Below are 25,264 nucleotides of genomic sequence, written 5' to 3' on the forward strand. Positions count from 1 at the left end.
GAATCAACTGCCACTCCCACTCCAATCGCCACACCAGCCTTTGAAGAGCCCCAAGCCGGACCCTCCACATTGCCACCTGGGCCTTCCACATTACCCTACCCCCCCCTGCCCCCGGGCTGTTTCAAGATGCCAATGGTTCTCTTTATGATGCTGCGCATCGCAATGTGCGACATGTTGTATTCTCGGTCAGCTTCCGTCCGGGTTACACGTAGGGGCGTCATGAGCCAGGTGGCGAGGCCGTACCCTTTGTCTCCCAGCAGCCAGCTCTGCCCTTCTGGCTGCTGCTGAAACATGGCAGATATAGCGCTCACATAGAATGAACGCATCATGGGTGCTCCTAGAGTATCTTGCATTGACTGACATGATGCAATGCATGTCGTCACACAGGAGCTGTAAATTAATGGAGTGGAAGCCTTTTCTGTTCCTTTACATCTAAGAATCCTCCAAAGGTGCTTGCAAGACGATGTGGGTACAATGAATGCAGTCCTGTATCTTTTGGGAAGCCAGCAATCCTGGAGAAGTCCACAGCCCTGTCACACATTGCTTGAGTGGTCATGGGGAACTTTATGTAGTCATTCCTCCGTGCATATGCTGCAGCTGTCACCTGCCGAATGCAGACATGTGTTGCATGTTGAGAGATGGTGCACACATCCCCAGTTGTAGCCTGAAATGATCCGGAGCCATAGAATGAAAGTGACAACTGATAAAGGAGTCCTCCTGACGCTTCTAGGTTGCAGGTCTGCTTTCACCAACTCACAGATCTCAGTTACAACTTCTTTGCGGAAACGCAGCCTTCTGACAGTCTGCATCACTCAGGTGGAGGTACAAACACCTGTCTCGATATACCAGACATGGGCAAGGCCACCTGCCCAGCACCCTACGGGCTTTGATGTTCCTCATGCGATGACGTCGAATCAATTGTCTCCTATGGAGCACCATCATGCAGAAGGCTCGCACAAGGTATGGCATTGTCAGTATTGCCCCCATAGGTAAATTTTACCTTTGCAAGGAGCTCAAGAAGGCAGGCAGGACTTTCCCCAAGGCCTGTATGGATAGACCACACCCAGGTCTTGTGACTTCTCCTCCCTATCTCCTCTCCCCCCCCGCCCCCAAAAAACTCATTGCAATCTTGTGACTTCTCCCTTTCTCACCCTCCCCCAAACTCATTGCAGTCTTGTGCCTAGTGCAGCAGCCTTCCGATCGCTATCTCTCCACCCACCCCCCCCCCTCCCCCGGGCTTGTTTCCAGCCGAGCCCTAAGCCCGTGTCTGGGCGCGGGGCCAATTCCGATGGCCGATGCTACGACCCTCCAGCCCTGCTTGAAGACGTTCGGGAGTGGCGTGAGTAAAAAAAAATGAAAACTTCAGAAATCCAAGAAACTTCCATGTACTCCGTTGAAAGTTAAAAACGGTTGAACGTTATTATGGATATTTCAAGCGTTAAGAGACTCCCTCCAAAACCTTCGATGAAAAACAATGGTGTCTTTCAGCGCCGATTTTTCAATCGAGCTGCTGTCTGTTAACTCACCAGAAGGGAGCGGCCAGATACGTCGACCAAGGATAAAAAATTTGGGGGCAAACTGCGACAAATGCTGAAAACTGGCAGAGACATGAGGGAATATGACATCAAAAAAAGCTAACGTAGAAAAATCGTAACTAAAGCAGTTACGCTGGCACAGATTTCAGGGCCAAACTTCAAATTAAATAATTACTGCAGAAAAAACGGCGCTAATGACCTGGGAAAACTGAGTCCAACATCATAGAACATTTTAGGGATCAGTTTATTACCAGCTGCAGAGATTTAACAGGAATAGAACAGACTGTGCAGTATTAGCCATATTTATCAAGTTTAATTTTCATGAATAAAGATATAAAGCTCTAATCTGACATATATATTTTAAAGCGTTAAAGCGGTTACATTTCTTAGTGCACAATGACATTCAGACGTTTTAAAGAGGCAGAGTCTCCGTTACTGGGGTGTCTGGTATAGGAGCATTTCCAGCTAGGAGGAGCCAGGCATATATCCCACGCCGTTTGTGTGCCATTGTGTACTGTCTCTCTCTCCACTCCTTGTTGGGATACAGTTCCATGGGTACTGGTGCCCAATGTTACCACATCAAGATGACCATCCTTCATGTCTGAGCACAGACTGAGAATAGGCAATTCAACCATTAAGGGCATCATCGCAGAGCCCAATCTTCACACCTCCCAACAAAGGTCACCCACCAAGGGCCACCCATCAAGAGCAGGAACTCTGGCTGACCTCTCCCTCTGTAACTCAGGGAAGTGGGGGTCAGCGGTATGTGCCACCCCTTGGCGAGATCAGCTAACCCAGCACAGACCTGGGAAAGGGCCAGAAACCTTCTGGTCTGCGAGGCTTGTTTATTCACTGCGTTAGCCAGCTGAGCCTTTAGGGAACTGCTCAGCATCAAGTTCTGCATCACTGCACAGCAGCGTTTAGCAAACTTATGGGGAAGGATTGCCCAACTACCTTTCACAAAGACAATGCCCTATTAAAAATAAAATAAATGGGAAACTATTGCATCGTGAACACCCTCATTAATAGTCAAACTATATCCCCACTGCTTTAACACAATGGTCAAATGAGCAATAATTATAAGGAAAATTAGCAAGGCGATGAGGCATTTCTAAAAATACTATTTTCTGCACATAGCAAAAGGTTATTCTTTATTAATATCCTTCGTAACGGGAAGGAGCAGAGAAGAATAAGCTTTCTATAATCTTCAAAATGGAACAATATTGCTGAAATGAGTGCGAGAAGCTGGGATCAGGCCCACCACATTGCAAACCCTCCGTTTAGAGTGGGGACAGGAAACAGAAAGTTACGATCAGGAACGCGCTGCCTGAAAGGGCAGTGGAAGCAGATTCAAGGTAACTTTCAAAAGGGAATTGGATAGATACTTGAACTGGAAACATTTGCAGGGCTATGGGGAAAGAGGGGGGTGGGACTAATTGGATAGCTCGTACAGAGAGCTGGGACAAACATAACGGACGGAGTGGTCTCCGTCTGTGCTATCTGCTTCTAATTTACTGCCAAGGTTTTCCAAGGAAACCGATGTAAACCGATGCTATGAGGCTGCAGAGTGACTTGGATAGGTTAGGTGAGTGGGCAAATGCATGGCAGATGAAGTATAATGTGGATAAATGTGAGGTTATCCACTTTGGTGGTAAAAACAGAGAGACAGACTATTTTATCTGAATGGTGACAGATTAGGAAAAGGGGAGGTGCAACGAGACCTGGGTGTCATGGTACATCAGTCATTGAAGGTTGGCATGCAGGTACAGCAGGCGGTTAAGAAAGCAAATGGCATGTTGGCCTTCATAGCGAGGGGATTTGAGTACAGGGGCAGGGAGGTGTTGTTACAGTTGTACAGGGCCTTGGTGAGGCCACACCTGGAGTATTGTGTACAGTTTTGGTCTCCTAACTTGAGGAAGGACATTCTTGCTATTGAGGGAGTGCAGCGAAGGTTCACCAGACTGATTCCCGGGATGGTGGGACTGACCTATCAAGAAAGACTGGATCAACTGGGCTTGTATTCACTGGAGTTCAGAAGACTGAGAGGGGACCTCATAGAAACGTTTAAAATTCTGATGGGTTCAGACAGGTTAGATGCAGGAAGAATGTTCCCAATGTTGGGGAAGTCCAGAACCAGGGGTCACAGTCTAAGGATAAGGGATAAGCCATTTAGGACCGAGATGAGGAGAAACTTCTTCACCCAGAGAGTGGTGAACCTGTGGAATTCTCTACCACAGAAAGTTGTTGAGGCCAATTCACTAAATATATTCAAAAAGGAGTAAGATGAAGTACTTACTATTAGGGGGATCAAGGGGTATGGAGAGAAAGCAGGAATGGGGTACTGAAGTTGCATGTTCAGCCATGAACTCATTGAATGGCGGTGCAGGCTAGAAGGGCCGAATGGCCTACTCCTGCACCTATTTTCTATGTTTCTATATTTCTATGTAAATCAGAATACTTTTCAGCGATTATCATATCTAAAGTAAATAGAGAGTGTGTTACTGTGCACAGACCTGTAAACAGAGTTGCAACTTAATGTGCATGCATTGAAATAGTAAGGAAAAAAAACCTATGACAAAAAGGCATGAACCAACACAGGGCTGATGGGGGAAATGCGCTGCAGTTTCCATGTCTTGCTGCAAGTTATAAACATTTTCTTCCCCTTTTCTCCCATAGCTCTCCATGATGCACATCACTCCCATCAGAGAAAGAACTTGGATTTATATAGCACCTTTCACAACCTCAGGACGTCCCAGCACGCTCCGCAGCTAATGAAGTACTTTTGAAGTGCAATCATTGTTGTAATGTAGGAAACGCAGCAGCCAATTAGATCCCACAAGAGCAATGTGATAATGATCAGATAATCTCTTTTATTGATGTTGAGTGATGGATAAATATTGGCTCCAGGACACCGGGGATAACTCCCCTGCTCTTCTTCGAAAGAGTGCCATGGTTTCTTTCACGCGCACCTGAGAAGGTAGACACCTTGGTTTAGCGTCTCATCCTAAAGACGGCACCTCTGACAGTGCAGCACTCCCTCAGTAATGGAACTGGAACCCACAAGCTTCCGACTCAGAGGCGAGAGTGTTACCCACTGAGCCATGCTGGGCACCTCCAGGGGCCAGGCTGCAGCTGTGTCCCAGGCCTGTGCAAGCTCCAGAGGTACCAAGTGCTCTGGTTCAGTGTGGACAGCCCAGGTCTTGAGCGAGCTATATAAATGGATACCGAAATGTTGTTTCCAGAACAAGCAGCCTACGCTCCAAGAGCCATTTAGGCATCACGTGGGAATCCAGATGAGGCCCTGCCTGCTCGTTCAGGTGAATGTGAAAGAATCCCACTGCAGTATTTCGACGAGCAAGGGAACTCCCCCAGAGTTCTGGCTAAAGTTTTTCCCTCAATTAACGTCACCAGAAACAGATTAGCTGATCATTATCTCATTGCTGTTTGTGGGAGCTTGCGTAAATTGGCGACTACGTTTCCAACATTACAACAGTGACTGCATTTGACAGGTACTGCATTGGCTGTAAAGCGCTTTGGGTTGTCCGGAGGTAGTGAAAGGCGCGGTAGAAATGCAAATGAAAATTGCGTTTGGTCTGAGCCGTGATTTGCCGTGGCCGATTTGAAGCTCGGTGAGATTGTTACACTGAGTGCCTGCCCCGGCCAGTCTGCAGGAACAGGTCACTGAAGGGAAGGTAGCAGCTGGGGATTCAGTAAAACTGGGGCTATGGCCTCGGTAAAAAGTGGTAACCAGACTCCGCAGCGATGAAGTTGGTCTACATTTGCTGTTTCTATAGCATTGCATTGATAATGTGTCCAGCCTGCAGCACTTTGATCTGATTACACAGCAGACCTTGCGCTCAAAGCAGAGAGAATGCCAAATGTCATCAGCTCACTCTATTTGAAGATCACACTCGCACTGACACACGCAGCAGCAGCCCGTTTCTTAAAGACTTGGAAAACCATGACATCAGCAAAGCAGCAAATATATTTCAACAGAGCTTTCAGCCTCAAAAGCCATTCTTTTGAAACTGATTCAAAGGCAGAACAATGCAGGTTTATTTATATATGCCAGACATCATTTACAAAGACAACCTGAGGGAAAGCAACCCAATTACAGGCTTCCTACATGGGCAATTACACAGAATGCACATGTGGGAGACAGGTCTGTGTCTCAGGGCACCGTGAGGCTTAAACTAGATGGACAGAAGCTGAAGCTTTATGGTCCCACTGTTTGATTTTAATTTCTATCTGTCATTTGTCCTGAAACCAAGAACACAGCCTGAACTGTAGTGGCAAGGACATTCATTTTCCCTGGAGGAGATATTCCATTTGAGTATATTGCGACAATTCGGGACATTCACTTTGGCCTGTAAATGGGCCACCTTATCTGGTCTGACCAGGAATGAGAAAATAAGTCAATTAGTACAGCCTTGTTATTCCAGAGAAGCAGCAAACATTTTTTGTAGATAAACGATTGAGTCAGAGTAAATGGAGTTAGCCAACTTTAGCTGGCAGCAAAGGGCGTTACAATTGACGACAGCTCCCCTGGGATTAGAGCTGGTGGCGGTGGGGAATAATCGCTATCCAGTAACCCTGCACGCGTTGATGTTGGGTGCCGATATCACGGGACACAGAGGTGATGTCCCCCATGGTTGGTCTGCTGGTAATCATTGTCTCGGCTCACAGACTAAGAATGGTCATTTAGGCATGTGACTGGGGAGTGACAGCACTTGGGAATTGACTCCCAGGGCAGTTACAGCACTAGTTAAAGGGAATCCATTCACAGGGCAGTTACACCACTGGTTAAAGGGAATCCACTCCCAGGGCAGCCACAGCACTGGTTGAAGGGAATCCATTCACAGGGCAGTTACAGCACTGGTTGAAGGGAATCCACTCCCAGGGCAGCTACACCACTGGTTAATGGGAATCCACTCCCAGGGCAGCTACACCACTGGTTAAAGGGGAAAGAAAGCCCTGGAGATGGTGGCGGTGGAAGGGAAGTATTTTATACATTCCTTTTCAAGTCTTTATTTGATTGGAGATTGGCCGGTTTGCCCGTTTAACCTCCACATCCAGTTACCCAGTCCGAATAAACAGGAACCCCACAAGTACTATGGTAACTACTCAGTAAACGTACGATGAACAGCAATGCTGGGGGTGAAACTAGGGCAAAATGGATGATAGCAAATAGGCAGCCCGTTTTACACATTGCCCGATCTGCAGCAACTTCAATGGAAAAGAAGTTCGGATGGGTACAAAACAGGCTTCTGATTCACTAGCGGCAAAAGCCAATTTTACTCCAATTGTGGTCCCGTGATGTCAACAACTTAGCAGCAAAATCAAAGTGTCAGGGCTCGCCATCTCATTTATTTAAATTGGAAATGAAGAGAGAGATTCTTCTGCATGATATTTCAAGCTGTTTAGGTTGTATATGGTTGCTGCTGCACTCCCACCAGACTACTTACAGGATTCAGCACACTGCTGACCCACTGCACCGTGACACACAATTTAGGACACAGGTTCATTTCTCTGATCTCACATTCATCAAGATTCCAAACTTACATCATGGGAATGATACCTAATGGATTCAAGTAAAGTGGGCCACCACCATCCAACCTCATCCCACCGAATAAAGTGACTTCAAAGTGTATTTGACATTACCAAAATCAAAAAAGCACAGCAGCTGACAAAGTGTCATTCTTAACCACAGCACCGCACAGCACACGTGGTTACGTGGCAATCCACACACTGTGCCACCACATGCATTACGCTTGCCCCCTGACCGAGCCGCACTTTTCTCTGGAATAAATGGGTGATGGGTCAGAAATCTCAGCATCAGCTTGGTGCAATGACACCGGCCAGCTCTGGATTTATCTCCATCACTCCTAGTTAAAGACACAGCAACAGTTTCTGTGGGCCACAGAGTGCCACTTACACAAGGTCACAAACATCTCTCGAGTGCATGCTCAGATCAACCAGGAAGTAAACGGTATCCAGTTGCTCATCTTTGATATCCAAATTAAAGCTTGCACACTTGGCGTGGTTAAAAGCCGCAAGTGAGCAGCAGAGCTGCAGCAATCACGGTCTCTGTGTGCTGCAAATCCATCACTTGATTGGTACATCTTAGCCCCGAGAAACTGGCAGAGCGGATGAGGATTCGGACTATCCAGAATTTGGGCAGAGTTCTCTTCAGAGTTGATCTCTGCAGTTTTACAGAAATATCGGAGATAGATAACAGAGGGATAATGACAATTATCAAGGAGAGAAGGGGACAGTGGTTTGTTTAAACAAAGATTGTTCAGCAGCAGAACTTTCACCCTATGCTTTATACTCCAATCTTACATCGGTCCTTCTCGCGGGAAAGTGAAACATCCGTCATGACTTTGTCTTGGTTCAGAGCAATCCTTCATTTTAAAAAATGCACCTTTTTATCAAAATATAGAAAAGGCCTCCAATTCCTGTGAGAGTTACCGCGGCTAGCAACCGGACTGCTAAAAAGTCCAGGGAGTCTTCAAGCTGACAGTGCAGCTTGCAAACCTGCCGATACGTATTGGTGCTGTCCCCAGAGTTATCGATCACGTGGCTCGCCAGCTTCCGCTTCTGCTCCAATGGCATCTGGGCACCGATGCGCTGCTCCGCCTCCGCCTGCGTCAAGTTATTCCGCTTCATCAGCCGGATCAGCTGGGCCTGAGGGTCACTGCGGCATAACAAATACAGCCGTCAGCCCTACAGCACGGGCAATCGGCACAAGCACACTGACGGGAGACTTCTCCAGCAAAGGAACCAGGGGGCGATGAGGAGTATTCTTTTTAACGCAGCGAGTTATGATGATCTGGAACGCACGGCCTGAAAGGGCGGTGCAAGCAGTTTTAATAGTAACTTTCAAAAGGGAATTGGAAAAAGGGCAATTTGCAGGGTTATGAGGAAAGAGTGGGACTACTTGGGTTGCTCTTTCCAAGAGCCAGCACAGGCCTCCTTCTATGAGCACCATGGTTTCATCAATATCCGATTTTACAAGCTGTCCCAGTTGGTTAATGGGTAAATCTGAGGGGTTCGGCACTGAGCTATACAGAGCACCAAGGGCCCAGGTCCTATTACTGAGCACCAAGGGCCCAGGTCCTATTACTGAGCACCAAGGGCCCAGGTCCTATTACTGAGCACCAAGGGCCCAGGTCCTATTACTGAGCACCAAGGGCCCAGGTCCTATTACTGAGCACCAAGGGCCCAGGTCCTATTACTGAGCACCAAGGGCCCAGGTCCTATTACTGAGCACCAAGGGTCCAGGTCCTATTACTGAGCACCAAGGGCCCAGGTCCTATTACTGAGCACCAAGGGCCCAAGTCCTATTACTGAGCACCAAGGGCCCAGGTCCTATTACTGAGCACCAAGGGCCCAGGTCCTATTACTGAGCACCAAGGGCCCAGGTCCTATTACTGAGCACCAAGGGCCCAGGTCCTATTACTGAGCACCAAGGGCCCAGGTCCTATTACAGAGCAGTAAGGGCCCAGGTCTTATTACAGAGCACCAAGGGCCCAAGTCCTATTGCTGAGCACCAAGGGCCCATGTCCTATTACAGAGCACCAAGGGCCCAGGTCCTATTACAGAGCAATAAGGGCCTAGGTCCTATTACTGAGCACCAAGGGCCCAGGTCCTATTACAGAGCACCAAGGGCCCAGGTCCTATTACTGAGCAGTTAAGCTCGCTGATCTGAGCGGGTGCCAACACTTGGGGCATTCAATTAGAGAGAGTCAGACAGGTTTCCTACTCCTGTTGGTTATGCAGCTCCTCAACCCCCATCCTCCCAACTATAAAGGGCTTCTCTGCCATTTCCTCCATGGGGAAACAGCCAGCCAACACTTTCCCAGGGGAGAATGGTGCTGATGATGCCCACAGAATAGCAGAAGTCAGAGCCATCAACAGAAAAGGGGGAAAAAACTGGAGCAAATTGAATAGGCAGAGTTTTTTCCTTTAGTTCAGGAGAAAATTCCTATCTGGACTAATTGGCGCCCTTAACCCCTTCCTGGTTCCCGTTCCCCACTCTCAGCTGAAGGGGACAGGTCGCAATTTGCTTTCAAAATGGCCACAAGGGGGTGCACAGAAATGGTCCCAAACTAAATGATATTCCAAATGTTTCCAAAAGGCATGGGGAGAAAAAAAGAGCCCAGGATCTCCACATAGTCGTGCCCCTCAGACAGACTCACAGTTAAAACCTAGCTGCTGAGGTCAGGATAGTTTGCCACCCACCTCGGTCCCCATCTGCCCGCCTTCCGTTAAAATCAGGACTTGCCTTTGCTCTGTCCTGTTACTTCAGATACAAAAGTTGCAAGACTAAGGTAAGTTGAGGTGAATTGATTCATTGAGGGTGGAGTTGAGGGGTAAGAAATCTCTCATCAACCAAGACCAGTTCCGTAATAGGGACGTTTGCCCTCCCTCCCTCCCCCCACCCCCACTACAGAGCTGTATTTTACCAGTCAGTGCTCCTGAACACCTTTCCTCAGCACCAACTTAAACTGGCCACTTCGGGAAGAGAATACAGGATAGCCACAATTTACGGGTACACAGACAGCTGGGAATCATCAAGCCACTGGCTTTCACCTATTTGCTGTCTACAGCTTTACACAAACTTACCAGTAAACAACTATAGTATGCTTCATAAACTTGGCCAACTTGTTAGTCTCAAACAAGAGTGGGACATCGAGGATAACATAACGGTACCCTGCAGAGAACAAAAAACAGGATTACACTCCTGGACTGCACTAGCCAAAATGAACCAGCTTCTAACCTGTGTGTCCTCAGATAACTATTGTTTTCTCTACAGATTACAATTCTAAAGATAAAGTCAAAATAACCTGGTGAATTCTGAAGGGGGGCTGGGTGGTGTTGTGGTTTAGTTGATGGCCTTTCACCTCAGCAAACTGGGTTCAAAACCAGCTACTAATGGGCTGTGAGAATCGACTCTCTGCTGGTAATCCCCAATGACCACAATCAGACAACACATACCACCCCTAATTAGGCATTGACAATCCCACCCCATATTCAGCATTAATTAACAATCTTGAACCTAATTAGGCATTGACAATGCCACCCCTAATTAGGCATGAATTGACAATCCCACCCCAATACCGCATTCATTGCCAATCCCGTTCTGAAGTGGCTGGTGTGAGAAGTGAGGAAATGTCGAATGCAGTTGAGTTGCTATTCTGAGGTTGGTCGCAAGTAGAATGTTGGGACAGTAGATGGAGCGTCGCTCTGCCCCTTGCCTGGGAGTGCTGGACGCTAACATGGCGAGCAAAATGGAAACAGGCCAGTCTTCAGCCATGTTAGCGTCCAGAAAAGGATTGCGTACAACTGTATAATGGTTATGGTATTGAACTAAACTACTAGCCATGTGGCTAATTGAGAATGCAAACACGGCTAATTGAGAATCCAAATATGGCAATTTAAATTTCTGACTAGTAAATAAAAAATGAGTACGGGACATCATCACTGGGCATATGATCTCAATCATTATATTTGCATGGTGTATGCACGTGAACGTTAATCTATTTGTGCGTTTGTTAGCAAAATGGTAAGATGAAAAGTAGAGTGCGTGTGTGTTTTTTGATCAGTGACTGTGCTTTACTTCCTTGGTTACTGAATGGTAGATATTTATTAAGTAAATATACACAGAGTACATTTACCTGTATTATGTGACTGTACGTGAGGGAGGCATTTTCTAATATTAGCGTATGTGATTCAGGAGCAATTTGATCTCGGTCTCTAAAATAATGAAGGGACCAGATTGTAGTTATTTGGATCAATTATTTCAACTTAATAGGTTAGGGAGGACCAGGGGTCACGCTTACAAGTTATGTAAGGGCAGAACTAGGTTGGATATTTGGCAGTTCTCCCCCCCCACCCAAGTATTGTGGACCTGTGGAACTGGTTCCCGCTCGTGTGGTGATTGCTAATCCACTGAGTACTTTCAATGCAAGCTGGATTTGTTCCTGGCTGGGCCCAAGATCACCTCGTACAACTTGTAATATCAGTCAGGGTCAATGTGGTCTGGACTCGTCTTGATCGCATAAAAGGGTTGGAAAGGAATTTTCCAGACTTTTTTTTGCCCTTAATTGGCCTGGGTGTCTGCCTCTCCCAGGAGATTGCTCCGGCCTGAAGGATTGGACAAGGGATCACGATTAAAGGGGACAGGCTGGAGGAATCAGCAAACCTTTTGTTGTCTGGTGTTGTCTTACGTTCATAGGAATAAATAAAAATTAAAATATGCATATTTATAAAACTGACAGTAGTCACATTTTTGCAGCATAAACAGAAGTAAAACAAAAGTGCTTGCAGCACAGCCCTTACCTTGTATAAAGTATTTAAAGATCTGTTTGAACATAGCTTTGTGGATTGCTGGGTGAGTGATGGAATTCAGGAGCTTCCGTTTCTCCATGTCGGAGAAGATGATGCTGCCCAGCTTCTCCCTGTTGATTTGTCTGTCCTCCTGCAGGATCTCCTCGCCAAAGGTACGCACTATTGCCCAGTACACCGGAGAGTCCAGCTCAACAACTTATGGGAAATAAATGCAGGGCAGTCATTGTAATACTCTAGAACTGTAAAATCTACATAGTATTTACAGCACAGAAACAGGTCCACACCCCACACGAGGCTCCTCTAACCCCATCAACACACCCTTCTGTTCCTATCTCCTTCATGTGTTTCTCCAGCTTCCCCTAAAATGTATCGATGCCATTCGCCTCAACTACTCCAAGTGCTTGTGAGTTCCCCATTCTCAACACGCTCTGGGTATGGAAGTTGCTCCTGAATTCCTCATTGGATTTATTAGTGACTATCTTATATTTATTGCCCCGAGTGCACTTCTGGCCTGTAAGTGGAAACATCTTCTCCACTTTTAACCTAACAACAATTTGTATTTATATTGCACCTTTAATGCAGTGAAATGTCCCAAGGCGCTTCACAACAGTATTATGCGATAAAAAATTTGACACCGAGCTGCATAGTAGAAATTAGCAGGTCACAGAGGTGGGTTTTAAGGAGCATCTTGAAGGAGGAAAGAGAGGTAGAGAGGCGGAGAGGTTTAGGCAGGGAGTTCCAGAGCTTGGGACCTAGGCAACAGAAGGCATGGACACCACTGGTGGTCTTTCATAATCTTAAAGACCTCTATCAGATCACCCCTCAGCCTTCTCCTTTCTAGAGAAAACAGCCTCAGCCGTTCAATCTTTCCTGATAGGTAGAATCCCTCAGTTCTGGTATCACCCTTGTTAATCTTTCTTGCACCTTCTCCAGTGCCTCTATATCCTTTTTATAATCTGGCGACCAGAACTGTTCACAGTACTCCAAGTGTGGTCTAACCAAGGTTCGATACAAGTTTAACATAACTTCTCTGCTTCTCAATTCTATCCCTGTAGAAATGAGCCCCAGTGCTGTCTGCTATTTTTATGGCATTATGAACCTGAGCTGCTACTTTTAGTGATTTGTATATGTGTACCTCTACCCCATTTACACTTACTTTCCAAAGTACAAGTTGATACGAGGCACTGAATTTTCCAGCAATTCACACTTAGAAATGACCTGTGAATGCTGTGAGCCTGGTCCTGAAAGCCAGCGCTTCAGGTCCCACATCCCCAATCTGAAATTCTTTCAGTTTCTTAAAAAAATTAATTTTCATCGGGTCCTACAAAACGTGGCAATTATAAAAAAGTAATTTGAATTCAACACCTTGGGGTGGATTTCCGGCTCCTCCCTGCTCCGTTTTTCGCCCAGGAGTGGCGGCAATGAGGTGTTCTGGGCGGGCGCTCAGCCTCCAGCGCCCTGCAGCGATTCTCGGGTCCGGTTTAGCGGCGACATGGAGCAGCACCGCCCGGGAGAGCTGCGCCAGTGTGCAACGCGCCTCTGGTTGTGACACTGGCACGAGGTTTAACACTTGCCCGACCTGTTCGCCCCGCAGCGCGCCCCGCACTAACCGCCTGGGAAATCAGGGCGGTCCAACGATAATGACTGCGGAGGTAAGTAATGCAGTCCTAAACTAAGTGTGATTGTTTTCTCTTTGAATTTTTTTTACGATTTGTGCTGTGGTGACGTGAGCAATGTTTTAGGAATGTTTTTGTGGCTTTTCCCCCCCCTTTTTTTTCTCTCCAGGCGTCTCTCGGAGCGCTCCCGGCCCAGCTCTTTAGCTCGGGAGTTTCCCGTGCTCGCACCCTCAGAGAAGTGTACAATGCCTCCCTTAGTGCTGGCCCACCTGACCCAGGGTCCAGCTGCCCATTGTTACTTACTGAGGCGCAAACTGTTCGCGGCCGCTAACTTTACTGCCGCACCACCATTACCGCCTCAAACACATCAAAGCCAAAAATCCAGCCCTTTGTTTTCCCCAACAACCTCAACACACTGACCATTGCTGGGGCGAGGGGTACCTCGCAGCAGAGCTCACTGGTACCCCAACGTTACTCAGTAGTCTATGAACCTGTGACCGAACTGCTGCCCTGGCTCAAACACCAGAGCAAGGATCGAGCCTGCGTCCTTCAGCTTTCTATGGTTCTGTACCTCTTGAGAAACGAACCTTACCTTCACTAAGCCACCAGGGGAGTGAGAACAGCAAGAAAAATCATTGGAAAGAAAACTGACCATTTTATAAATCAATAATCAATAGCCTGCACATCATTCCAAACCTTTTCAATATTGCCTTGTATTGAAGAGGTATTACTGGCATTTAGATTTCTCAGTATGAGCATCTGCATCCTTGAGACATCACTGCCACAGGGAGTGGTTGAGGCAAATAGCATAGATGTATTTAAGGGGAAAAGAATAGAAGGATATGCTGATGGGGTGAGATGAAGGAGATTGGGAGGAGGGTGGTGTGGAGCATAAACACCGGCAGAGATCTGCTGGGCTGAACGGCCTGTTTCTATGCCGTGAAATTCTGTGTAAATTGGAAGTTTTAGGATCCATAACCTTTTGATTTTCACGTCAACCCAAAAGAAGCAATTTCTAACCACCCAGAACGCCCAGTGGGCAGGTTAACACTCTCAGGCTAGGAAAACCCTCCAGTCATTATATTTACTGCAAACAGAATATTGAGAATTAAACCTGAAGAGATTCGAAGAGTTTTCATTAACATAATCGCCCTCAAATTCCATCATTTTTATGCCCGTGTAACAACCAGCAGTGGAGACTATAGGTAAATTGCCTTTAAACAACAACTTGTATTTATATAGCGCCTTTAATGCAGCAAAACATCCCACGGCGCTTCACAGGAGCGTTACCAGACATCATCTGACGCTGAGCCACACATGGAGATATTAGGACAAGTGACCAAAAGCTTGATCAAAGAGGTAGGTTTTAAGGAGCATCTTAAAGGAGGAGAGGTAGAGAAGAGGAGTGGTATGGGGAGGGGGGGGGGGGGGGTGGGGGGGCAAGGCCGCCAATGGTGGAGCGATTAAAATCAGGGATATGCAAGAGGCCAGAATTGGAGGAGCGCAGAAATCTCGGAGGGTTGGAGGGCTGGAGGAGGTTACAGAGATAGGGAGGAGCAAGGGATTTGAAAATAAAAATGAAAATGTTAAAATTGAGGTGTTGCCGGACTGGGATCTGACTTAGGTCAGCGAGCAGAGGGATGATGGGTGAACGGGACTTGGTGGGTGAAGGGATACGGACAGCAGAGTTTTGGATGAGCCCAAGATTACAGAGGGTGCAAGGTGGGAGGCCGGCCAGGAGAGCACTGAGATAGTCAAATATAGGAGGTAACAAAGGCCTGAATGATTGTTTCAGCAGCAGATGAGCTGAAGCAGGGCCAGAGATGGGCAATGTAACAGAGGTGGAAATAGGCAGTGAGGGAGAGGCCATGGGGTCGGAAGATTAGCACAAAGACAAATAGGATGCCAAGATTGCAAACAGTCAAGTTCCGCCTCAGACCTTCAGCCCTTTGATAGGGCCCTTTCAGTGCTGTGCTAGCGGTAGAAACCTGATCGGAGGGGGTTTAAATATGCAGTTGCAAGAAAGATGGGCACGGATTTAGGAGGCGGCAATACATTTAAGGAGTTTGGAAAGGAAGGGAGGTTGAAGATTGGCAGCACTTTAAAGGACAGATGGGCCAAGGGTGGGTTTTTTGAGGGGGTCGGGGTGATGACAGTGGATCTGAAGGGGATTTAAAGGTTACAGAGTTTACCTCGACTGTTCCAAGCAAAGTCAGGGCATGGAACGGAAGCAGAAAGTGTGGAAAATAACTGAAAACAGACAAAAAGCACACAAAGGACCTTAGCACAGAAAACCGCAGGCTGTAAATATCATGTGGGTGACTGGGACATGAGTTCCTATTTATCCAAAATCCATTAGTTCTGTTGCTGTGATAACAAAGAGCAGTACTGCACAAATCCATTACCCTGCAGTCTGAACAATTGTGTATTCAGGGTCAGCAAGGTATGAACAAGATTGATCACATTTATTAAACCTGCTGATATTCAACCTATTATCTTAGTAATATTGTATTTACTTCTCTTACATAAAACAGGCAGACATTCAGATTAAGAACTTAAGAAGGATGCCGCAGCATCGGGTGTCCTACAGGTTGTGATGTGTGAATGGCACGAGGTGAACACAGACGCCTGCTGCTGCTGTAACTGGCTTTGCCCCTGCGGCTGAGGCAGTGAACAGCTGCCGATCACAGTGTTTCAGCGTGTGCCCTTAGTGTTCTACACTAACAGCGTTTGTGGCAGACTTGTGCAATCCTATCTTCATCTTCAATGGTGTATTTGAATTTTATGCAATACACAAGAACACGAGAAAAAGCAGCAGGAGTAGGCCTTTGGCCCCTCAAGCCTGCTCCGCCAGTTAAAAAGATCATGACTGATCTGATCATGGACTCAGCTCCACTTCCTGCCCGCTTCCCATAACCATTTATTCTCTTATCACTCAAAAATTTGTCTATCTCCGCCTTAAATATATTCAATGACCCAGCCTCCATAGCTCACTGGGGCAGAGAATTCCACAGATTTACGACCCTCTGAGAGAAGAAATTCCTCCTCATCTTAGTTTTAAATGGGCGGCCCCTTATTCTGAGACTATGCCCCCTAGTGTTAATTTCCTCAATGAGTGGAAATATCCTCTCTGCATCCACCATTATCTTATAGGTTTCGATAAGATCACCTCTCATTCTTCTGAACTCCAATGCGTATAGACCCAACCTACTAAACCTATCTTCATAAGCCAACCCCCTCATCTCCGGAATCAACCGAGTGAACCTTCTCTGTACAGCCTCCAATGCAACTATATCCTTTCTTAAATACGGCGACCAAAACTGCACGCAGTATTCCAGGTGTGGCCTCACCAATACCCTGTACAGTTGTAGCAGGATTTCTCTGCTTTTATACTCTATCCCTCTTGCAATAAAGGCCACCATTCCATTTGCCTTCCTGATTACTTGCTGTACCTGCATACTAACTTTTTGTATTTCATGCACAAAGACCCCCAGGTTCCTCTGTACTGAAGCACTTTGCAATTTTTCTCCATTTAAATTATAATCTGTTTTTCTATTTTTTCTGTCAAAATGGATAACCTCACATTTTCCTACATTATACTGCATCTGCCAAATTTTTGCTCACTCACTTAGCCTGTCTATATCCCTTTGCAGATTTTTTGCGTCCTCCTCACAACTTGCTTTCCCACGATCAGTAAAAGGGGGCAGTTTTGGTCAGCCAGGTGTCAGACACATCACCCTCTGAGTGAAGAAATTTCTCCTCATCTCAGTCCTAAATGGCTGACCCCTTTTTCTGAGATAAGACGCTGAGAGTTGTTACCCTTGAGGGTTCATTTCTCCCTCGCTGTTTGTTAAATGGGAGTTACTGCAGCAACAGGCCTGCCCTTTACTCAGTGTGCTTTCTGTGAGGTCAGATTCACTGAACCTAATGCACAATTGTGGAACCAATCAGAGTGTCCTTGCAGCGAGCCTGCTCACAGAGACATCAATCTCAAACCTGCAAAAGTCGGGTCATTCAGTTGTGTAGTGCAAGAGCGCCTGGTACTTCTCGCTCTGACTGGCTCAAGTAAGAACCCTGATGTGCCCAGATGGCCCTGCATTAGCTCATGTCGTACTAGCTTCATTCTTGCTACTTATTAAACCTGCAAAATTGCGGTAAATAATTTGGTCAGCATTCTGCTCAAAAATTCATCACCAGCTGTGAAGTGCACACAGAGTCATGGAAAAGGTCAATCCTTTTACAAACGCGTGAAGATGTACTGCGTCTCAACGGGTGGGAAGGAGGGATCGCCCGGGGTCTGGGCACGGAGGGAGGGAGGGATGGATCGCCCGGGGTCTGGGCACGGAGGGATCGCCCGGGGTCTGGGCACGGAGGGAGGGAGGGATGGATCGCCCGGGGTCTGGGCACGGAGGGATCGCCCAGGGTCTGGGCACGGAGGGAGAGAGGGATCGCCCGGGGTCTGGGCATGGAGGGAGGGAGGGATCACCCTGGTTCTGGCTGTCCAATGGAGGGAGGAGGGTGAAAGCAGCTTCAAAAGGGAGAGGAACAGGAGATAGGGGCTGGTGCTCACCATCAGAAGTTACGACAAAATAAATCATGGGAGCAGAGGAATCGGGAGTTACGCAGAAAGATAGAGATTGCCTTTATATAACACCTTTCCCCACCCCGGGACATCGCACAACGCTTTAGAGGCGATGATGCGCTTCCTAAGGGTCATTGCTGTTATCATGTAGGGCAACACAGCAGCCTATTTGAGCACAGCAAGATCCCACAAACAGCAAATGGCCCAGACTAACGGATAGCTCTTTCAAAAGAACCAACAAAGGCACGATGTGCCGAATGGCCTTCTGTTGTGCTGCAGGAATGATATATAAATGACCATTCAATCTGCGGGGGTTTTTGAGTGATGCTGCTTGAGACATCGATGTCCTGGGACATGGGGGCAAAAGACCAGGTTACTTGTTGCAAAATGAAGTGTTTTCACAGCGCAGCCAGTTGCTCAGAAAGTCCCCGGGTGCCTTTAAACCATAAGCAAACAAGCTCAGGCCCACATAGCTGTGGCACCTTGTTTACCCTACCAGGCTGAGTAGAATAGGCCAATATTCTCTGGAGTTTAGAAGAATAAGAGGTGATCTCTTTGAACCGTTTAAGATTCTGAGATGGACTGACAGCGCAGATGCTGAGAGGTTGTTTCCTCTGGTTGGAGAGTCTCGAACTAGAGGGCACAGTCTCAAAATAACGGGTTGGCCATTTAGAACTGGGATAAGGAGATATTTCTTCACTAAGATGGTTGTGAATCTTTGGAATTCTATACCCCAGAGGATGCTCAGTCGATGAGTATATTCAAGACTGAGATAAGAACATAAGAATTAGGAACAGGAATCGGCCATCTAGCCCCTCGAGCCTGCTCCGCCATTCAACAAGATCATGGCTGATCTGGCCGTGGACTCAGCTCCACTTACCCGCCCGCTCCCCATAACCCTTAATTCCCTTATTGGTTAAAAATCTATCTATCTGTGATTTGAATACATTCAATGAGCTAGCCTCAACTGCTTCCTTGGGCAGAGAATTCCAGATTCACAACCCTCTGGGAGAAGAAATTCCTTCTCAACTCGGTTTTAAATTGGCTCCCCCGTATTTTGAGGCTGTGCCCCCTAGTTCTAGTCTCCCCGACCAGTGGAAACAACCTCTCTGTCTCTATCTTGTCTATCACTTTCATTATTTTAAATGTTTCTATAAGATCACCCCTCATCCTTCTGAACTCCAACAAGTAAAGACCCAGTCTACTCAATCTATCATCATAAGGTAATCCTCTCATCTGCGGAATCAGCCTAGTGAATCGTCTCTGTACCCCCTCCAAGGCTAGTATATGCTTCCTTAAGTAAGGTGACCAAAACTGCACGCAGTACTCCAGGTGCGGCCTCACCAATACCCTGTACAGTTGCAGCAGGACCTCCCTGCTTTTGTACTCCATCCCTCTCGCAATGAAGGCCAACATTGCATTCGCCTTCCTGATTACCTGCTGCACCTGCAAACTAACTTTTTGGGATTCCAAAAAGAGTTTCATGCACAAGGACCCCCAGGTCCCTCTGCACTGCAACATGTTGTAATTTCTCACCATTCAAATAATATTCCCTTTTACTGTTTTTTTTTCCCAGGTGGATGACCTCACATTTTCCGACATTGTATTCCTTCTGCCAAACCTTAGCCCATAATGAGATGATACATTTTTGGGCACTAAGGGAATCAAGGGATATGGGGATCGGGCAGGAAGGTGAAGTAGTGGTCAAAAATCAGCCATCATCTTACTGAATGGTGGACCAGTTTCGAGGGGCCTAATGGCCTAATCCTTCTCCTAATTCTTATGACATTGTCTCAACAAACACCCCCAGGCCAGGTGCAGCACAGGTTAGATACAGAATAAAGGTCCCAAGTGTCAGCGGTGGTTCAGTGGGTAGCATTCTCGCATCTGAGTCAGAAGGTCGTGAGTTCAAGTCCCACTCCAGGGACTCAAGCACAAAAAATCTAAGTTGACACTCCAGTGCAGTACTAGGCAACAAAAGGCACGGCCACCAATGGTTGGGCGATTATAATCAGGGATGTTCAAAAGGGCAGAATTGGAGGAGCGCAGACATCTCAAGGAGTTGTGGAGCTGGAGGAGATTACTTATATAGGGAGGGGCAAAGTCATGGAAGGATTTGAAAACAAGGATGAGAATTTTGAAATCAAGGCATTGCTTAACTGATAGCCAATGTTGGTCAGCGAGCACAGGGGTGATAGGTGAAGGGGATCTTGGTGTGAGTTAGGACATGGGCAGCCGAGTTTTGGATCATCTCTAGTTTACGAAGGATAGAATTGTCTTGGAATAGTCAAGTCTAGAGGTAACAAAGGCATGGATGAGGGCTTCAGCAGCAGATGAGCTGAGACAAAGGCAGAGATGGGCGATGTTACGGAGCTGGAAATAGGCGGTCTTGGTTATGCTGCGGATATGTGGTCAAAAGCTCATTTCGGGGTCAAATCTGGCACCAAGGCAGTGTGGTTCAGCCTCAGACAGGAGTTGGAGAGAGGGATGGAGTCAGTGGCTAGGGAACGGAGTTTGTGATGGGACCGAAAATAATGGCTTCGGTCTTCCCAATATTCAATTGGAGAAAATTTCTGCTCATCCAGAACTGGATGTCGGACAAGCAGCCTGACTTCGAGAGAGAAACAGTAATGTCGCAGGGTATGTATATTTTTTTAAATGTAATTCCCCGAGATCGCTGTGAAATTCACAACTTACTCTGTCTCGCTATCTGATCAGCGTCCACAACTGGGCAGCCAAGCTCACGGAACACAGCGGCAACTGTGCTTTTCCCCGAGGCAATCCCACCTGTCAGGCCGACCAGGAACATCTTCTTTCTAAAGTCAGAACAGAAAGGTTGAGTTACTCTACACAGAGTGCAGGGAAGCTCAGGTATTTACTCTGACAGGTTGTAAAACTCCATAACAGGTGCCATTAGCCATAGTGTCCAACGGTTTTACTAACGTTTCTAAGCTCCAGACGCACTCTCAGAAACCGTGTGTAAGAACATCAGGGGAGGACCCCTGCTAATTGAACAGCCTGCTGACACTCACTGTCACACATGAACAAAGATCAATTGCCTACGGTATCAGGGGGGAACCCTACCCAGTAAGGAGTCAACACTTTGTTGGGATGGGGTGGGCGACAGGGGGCGAGGGGAAAACAAAGTTATCCCAACTGAAATGCATCAACAATGGTCATTTTCATCAAACAAATAATTTGCTAACTTTCGTACGGTAGTGATGTACGTACAATACTGCCAGAGAGTTACAGACGGAAATCTAATCATGAGGAGCTGATAAATAAACCATGCGATTGCAGTGAAACAGAATGGAAAGAATTCCTTTGTAGTACAAAGCATTGCCTCCATTCTACTGTATGCCACCACCTCTGCAAATGTCTCCCCATCTCTGTTGAAGACTTGGACTCCTGTGGGGGAGGGGAGGGGAGTGGTATAGTCCTGTAGTCCTCCAGCACCCTGGGGATTTTTCACACGTGAGCCAGAGCTCTCACCCCGATCACTGTCTAGTGACCGGTGATGAAAGATAATGTGCGAGTGTATTGAGGGAGGACAGGAATACCTTCCATGGTTAAATAGCTTATAACTCAACGAGGAGTGGCTGCTTGGTTGGATGCTGACGCCCAAGGAGCAGAATCAGTACCTTTAAACAAGGAAGGCAGAAAGTATGAGTGGGAGAAAGAAACTGAGACATCTAGTCTTGCATGCCAATCCAATTCTTACTTGATCCACTGTAGACGCAGCATGTCACAGAGCAGCAGCAAGAGCTCCAATGATATGGTAACAATCCTTACAGAGAGCAAGGGCCAGGTTTCATTTCAGCTCCAATTGGAAGAGCTACAAAATAATACAAATGTGACACTTAAATAAATACTTGTGCAGCAGACTAAAAGTATACATTTTGGGGAAATATAGAAATTGAATATCCACTAAGAGCACCAAGTTCTATTATCAGTCCGCCCTGACTTTTATGATCTCGGTTGGGGTATTACAAATGGCTTCAGACTGATTGGGGCGGAGGTGGCAAGAGGAGAGATCAGTCAAGGTCTCCACTGCTGGTGGCTATTCCCACTGCAGTACTGAGGGAGTGCTGCACTGTTGGAGGTGCCGTCTTTTGAATGAGATGTAAAAGAGCGGCAAGGGAGTTCTACCCAGTGTCTTGGACAATATTTATATCTCAGCAACTTCACTAACACAGATTATCTGGTTATTATCACATTGCTGTTTGTGGGAGCTAGCTTTGCGTAAATTGGTTGCCGTGTTTCCTACATGACAACAGTGACTGCACTTCCAAAATTCCTTCCTTAGCTGTAAAGTGCTTTGGGACATCCTGGGATCATGAAAGGAGTGATGAAAGTCTTTCTTTTGTGCCATAAATAATCAGTCAACACTCATTCTCTTAGGGAAATAAAAATGGCAAATACGGAAATGAAACGGTCATGTGAAGATTGAACAAAGCTGGTAAAACAGTCTATCCCACCCCCGAACAGTTAAATGTTGAATTATCTTCAGATGCACATTGCCCTCATGGTGCCTACACAAGCAGCCAAGATTAGAGCTTCCAGAAGAATTACATGTAACAGAAGGGCCTTAGTCCACAAGGAAGGAGAAAAGGCCACGGACAAGATTATCAGGCCAGGCATAGCACAGTAAATCGACCAGCAGCTGTTGAAAAGTTCAGTTGCAGTATCAATAAATAGAAAAGTTCAATCAATACTCTAGACTGGTATGATGGAGAGAACGACTCAAGACGAGGCTCTGGGGCGATACTAAATCAATTCATGCCTGATCTGTACTTATCGAATTTGGAGAATGCTGCAGCTTCATTGTCAAAGGTTGGGATAGTCTGTAGGGGCCATCCAGAGAGACACAGCATGCCTTACGTACATTTATATTAGTCCTGTCTCTAGACGTGGCTCTGCAATATAAACGAGGTGGTCTACTTGCCTCTGGTGGTGAGGGACACCAGCTTTTTAGATGTGTCTAAAGGCAAAGGTTACCTACACTGGGCACTGGGCCAGCAGACAGTTCAGTTTCATCGGGGAATGTCTGCAAGGAGAACAGGAATGCGGCTTGACAACAGCTGGGCATGCAGAATTTTCTGAACTTGCAGCATAAACAGGGCCTGCAATGTAAATGAACACTGGACTCCTGAAGCAGTTAAGTTTCAAAACTCTGCTCCAATGGCACCACAGTGAGATTGCACTGCAGCTGATGTATCTGCTGCACCCAAAATGTCTCTTACATTTGACTTTGTGTGTGTTCACTGACGTAGGGGATTTTAGTGCTGGAGAATGGAATGTTCTCAAGTGCCAGAATCAAACAGTAAGATGCAGAGTAAAACTCCCTCTATTCTGCACAACTATGTGTCCTAGCCCCAATCTCAAAAGAGCACTCTCTACTGTACCAGCGTGATAATTTTCAATTTCCCAAATCAGTGACCTCTGAGTTAGATCACCGGTTTCATTACAAGTTGGGAAACAGTTTCCCTCTACTTGAAGATATGTCAAAAAATTGTCAGTGCTGATATTTTTGGTAAGGCAATATTATATCCCATTAAAACACTGCTGACAAATATGCAATAGTGCCAAAATACATCTCTACAAAATGATCCCTAGAGAAATTGTGGAAACAGCACCAGATACGGTAAAACAAACTAGACTTTTACAGAGTTGAGAAACTGTCACTAACTTTTGTATGGTTCAAAGATCAAGGATAACACATGTTATACAACAGTATTTGTAACAAAATCCATACTAAATCAATGGGCTTAATAAAAAGCAGATTGTTACAGGAGACAGGTTGGGGTGGTCATTGAAAAAATGAGGCAACAAAATTGCATTGTACAGTGTGAAGTCTTTGTTGTGGCTAATCATCATTGCCCCAACACAAATACTTGATCCACAAATGGAGGGAATGCCTATGCAGAACAGATTTTAAGTAGGGTGTTCCAGTGCACACAGGATCCCCTGTGGTATCCGCTACTAGAATTTTAGAGACCGAGTGACTGCCAATAAAGACATCTCGCAACAGCTGAGAAATTTGATTCTTGGTCTTTGCCGAGTTAGGGTAGGGTAGCGTGCCTGGCTTAGAGAGTTGAATAACCACTCAGGCAAAGACAGGATTGAGCTCAGCTGCGATGCCTCTACGGTTGAATGGCCTCAGGCAGTTGCTCCCCAGGCTCCAAGGTGAAGAACTGCCACTTGGACAAGAAGAATTAGGAGCAGGAGTGGGCCATTGAGATCGCTTCGCCATTGAGATCATGGCTGATCTTCTACCTCAAACTCCACTATCCCCATATCCCTTAATATCCAAAAACCTATTGATCTCTGTCTTGAATGTAGTCAAAATCTGAGCTTCCACAGTCTTCTGGGACAGAGAATTCTGAAGATTCACCACCCCGAATGAAGAAATTTCTCCTCATCTCAAAACATCCTCCCTGTATCTACCCTGTCAAACACTGAGAATGTTGTATGTTTCAATGAGACCACCTCTCATTCTTCTAAACTCCAGAGAATACAGGCCCAGCCTACTCAATCCCCCCATCCCAGGAATCAGTCTGGGGAACTCACTCAATGCCAAGTATATCCTCCTTGGGTAAGGGGACCAAAGGGGGCAGAGGTTAGCCAGTGCCCCACGGAATTGTGCCTTAGGGGGAGCTGGAGAACGGAACGTGGGCGGGCAAAGTGCAGCCCGACCGGGGCCCACAGGCCCTGCCTCCCCGCGCCCTGCGAGCGAGAGCCCGGTGCCGGGGAGGGCCTGCTGCTCTCGCCCCGGTGTGTGCCGCTATGTCGGGCCCAAATCCCGTCCCGTCCCGTCCCGTCCCCTCCCTACTCACAGCAATCAACCTGCGGCCGCCTCGCCAACCACCCCTTGCCCGCGGCACGGCGCAAGCCAGAGCTCGCCCATTGGCCAGGGCGCCGAGAGCCGGCCAATCGCAGCAGCTGTTACTCAGTGCCTAGCAGCCGGGTTGCCAGGCATAGCACCAGTTCGAGGTGTACTCAGGCAGCCGAGTGCATGGGACACAAATATTATTCCGGGAGGGGAAAGAGTCTGATCTGCTCGGTGGAACCTACCCACACTCTGATGGGAATATCTTTCCACCATTCATGAATTAAAGAGTTAAAAAAAATCAATTCCCTCTGTCAAATGGTCAAACTCCAAGTTGCATGCCGGTACT

General features: G+C 46.9%; 1 protein-coding gene across 5 annotated transcripts; it reads right to left on the reverse strand.

The window, feature by feature from the left end:
- Positions 1-1,833: 1,833 nt before the first annotated feature.
- On the reverse strand, positions 1,834-25,179 carry dcakd (dephospho-CoA kinase domain containing). Of its 5 annotated transcripts, none has more exons than XM_070864789.1 (6): positions 24,923-24,972; positions 21,808-21,921; positions 20,784-20,902; positions 11,880-12,083; positions 10,164-10,251; positions 1,834-8,232 (listed from the first exon to the last, which is right to left on the reverse strand). In XM_070864789.1, the coding sequence occupies exons 2-6, from the start codon at positions 21,828-21,830 to the stop codon at positions 7,947-7,949; spliced, it is 720 nt and encodes a 239-aa protein (XP_070720890.1). In that variant the 5' UTR covers positions 21,831-21,921; positions 24,923-24,972; the 3' UTR covers positions 1,834-7,946. The 5 variants fall into 5 exon arrangements, with proteins under 5 accessions (XP_070720890.1, XP_070720891.1, XP_070720894.1 ...); XM_070864790.1 differs by lacking the exon at positions 24,923-24,972 and adding an exon at positions 24,657-24,849; XM_070864793.1 differs by lacking the exons at positions 21,808-21,921; positions 24,923-24,972 and adding an exon at positions 25,161-25,179.
- Positions 25,180-25,264: the final 85 nt, after the last annotated feature.

This window comes from Pristiophorus japonicus, chromosome 21 (genome assembly GCF_044704955.1).
Source record: "Pristiophorus japonicus isolate sPriJap1 chromosome 21, sPriJap1.hap1, whole genome shotgun sequence".
Taxonomy (NCBI): domain Eukaryota; kingdom Metazoa; phylum Chordata; class Chondrichthyes; family Pristiophoridae; genus Pristiophorus; species Pristiophorus japonicus.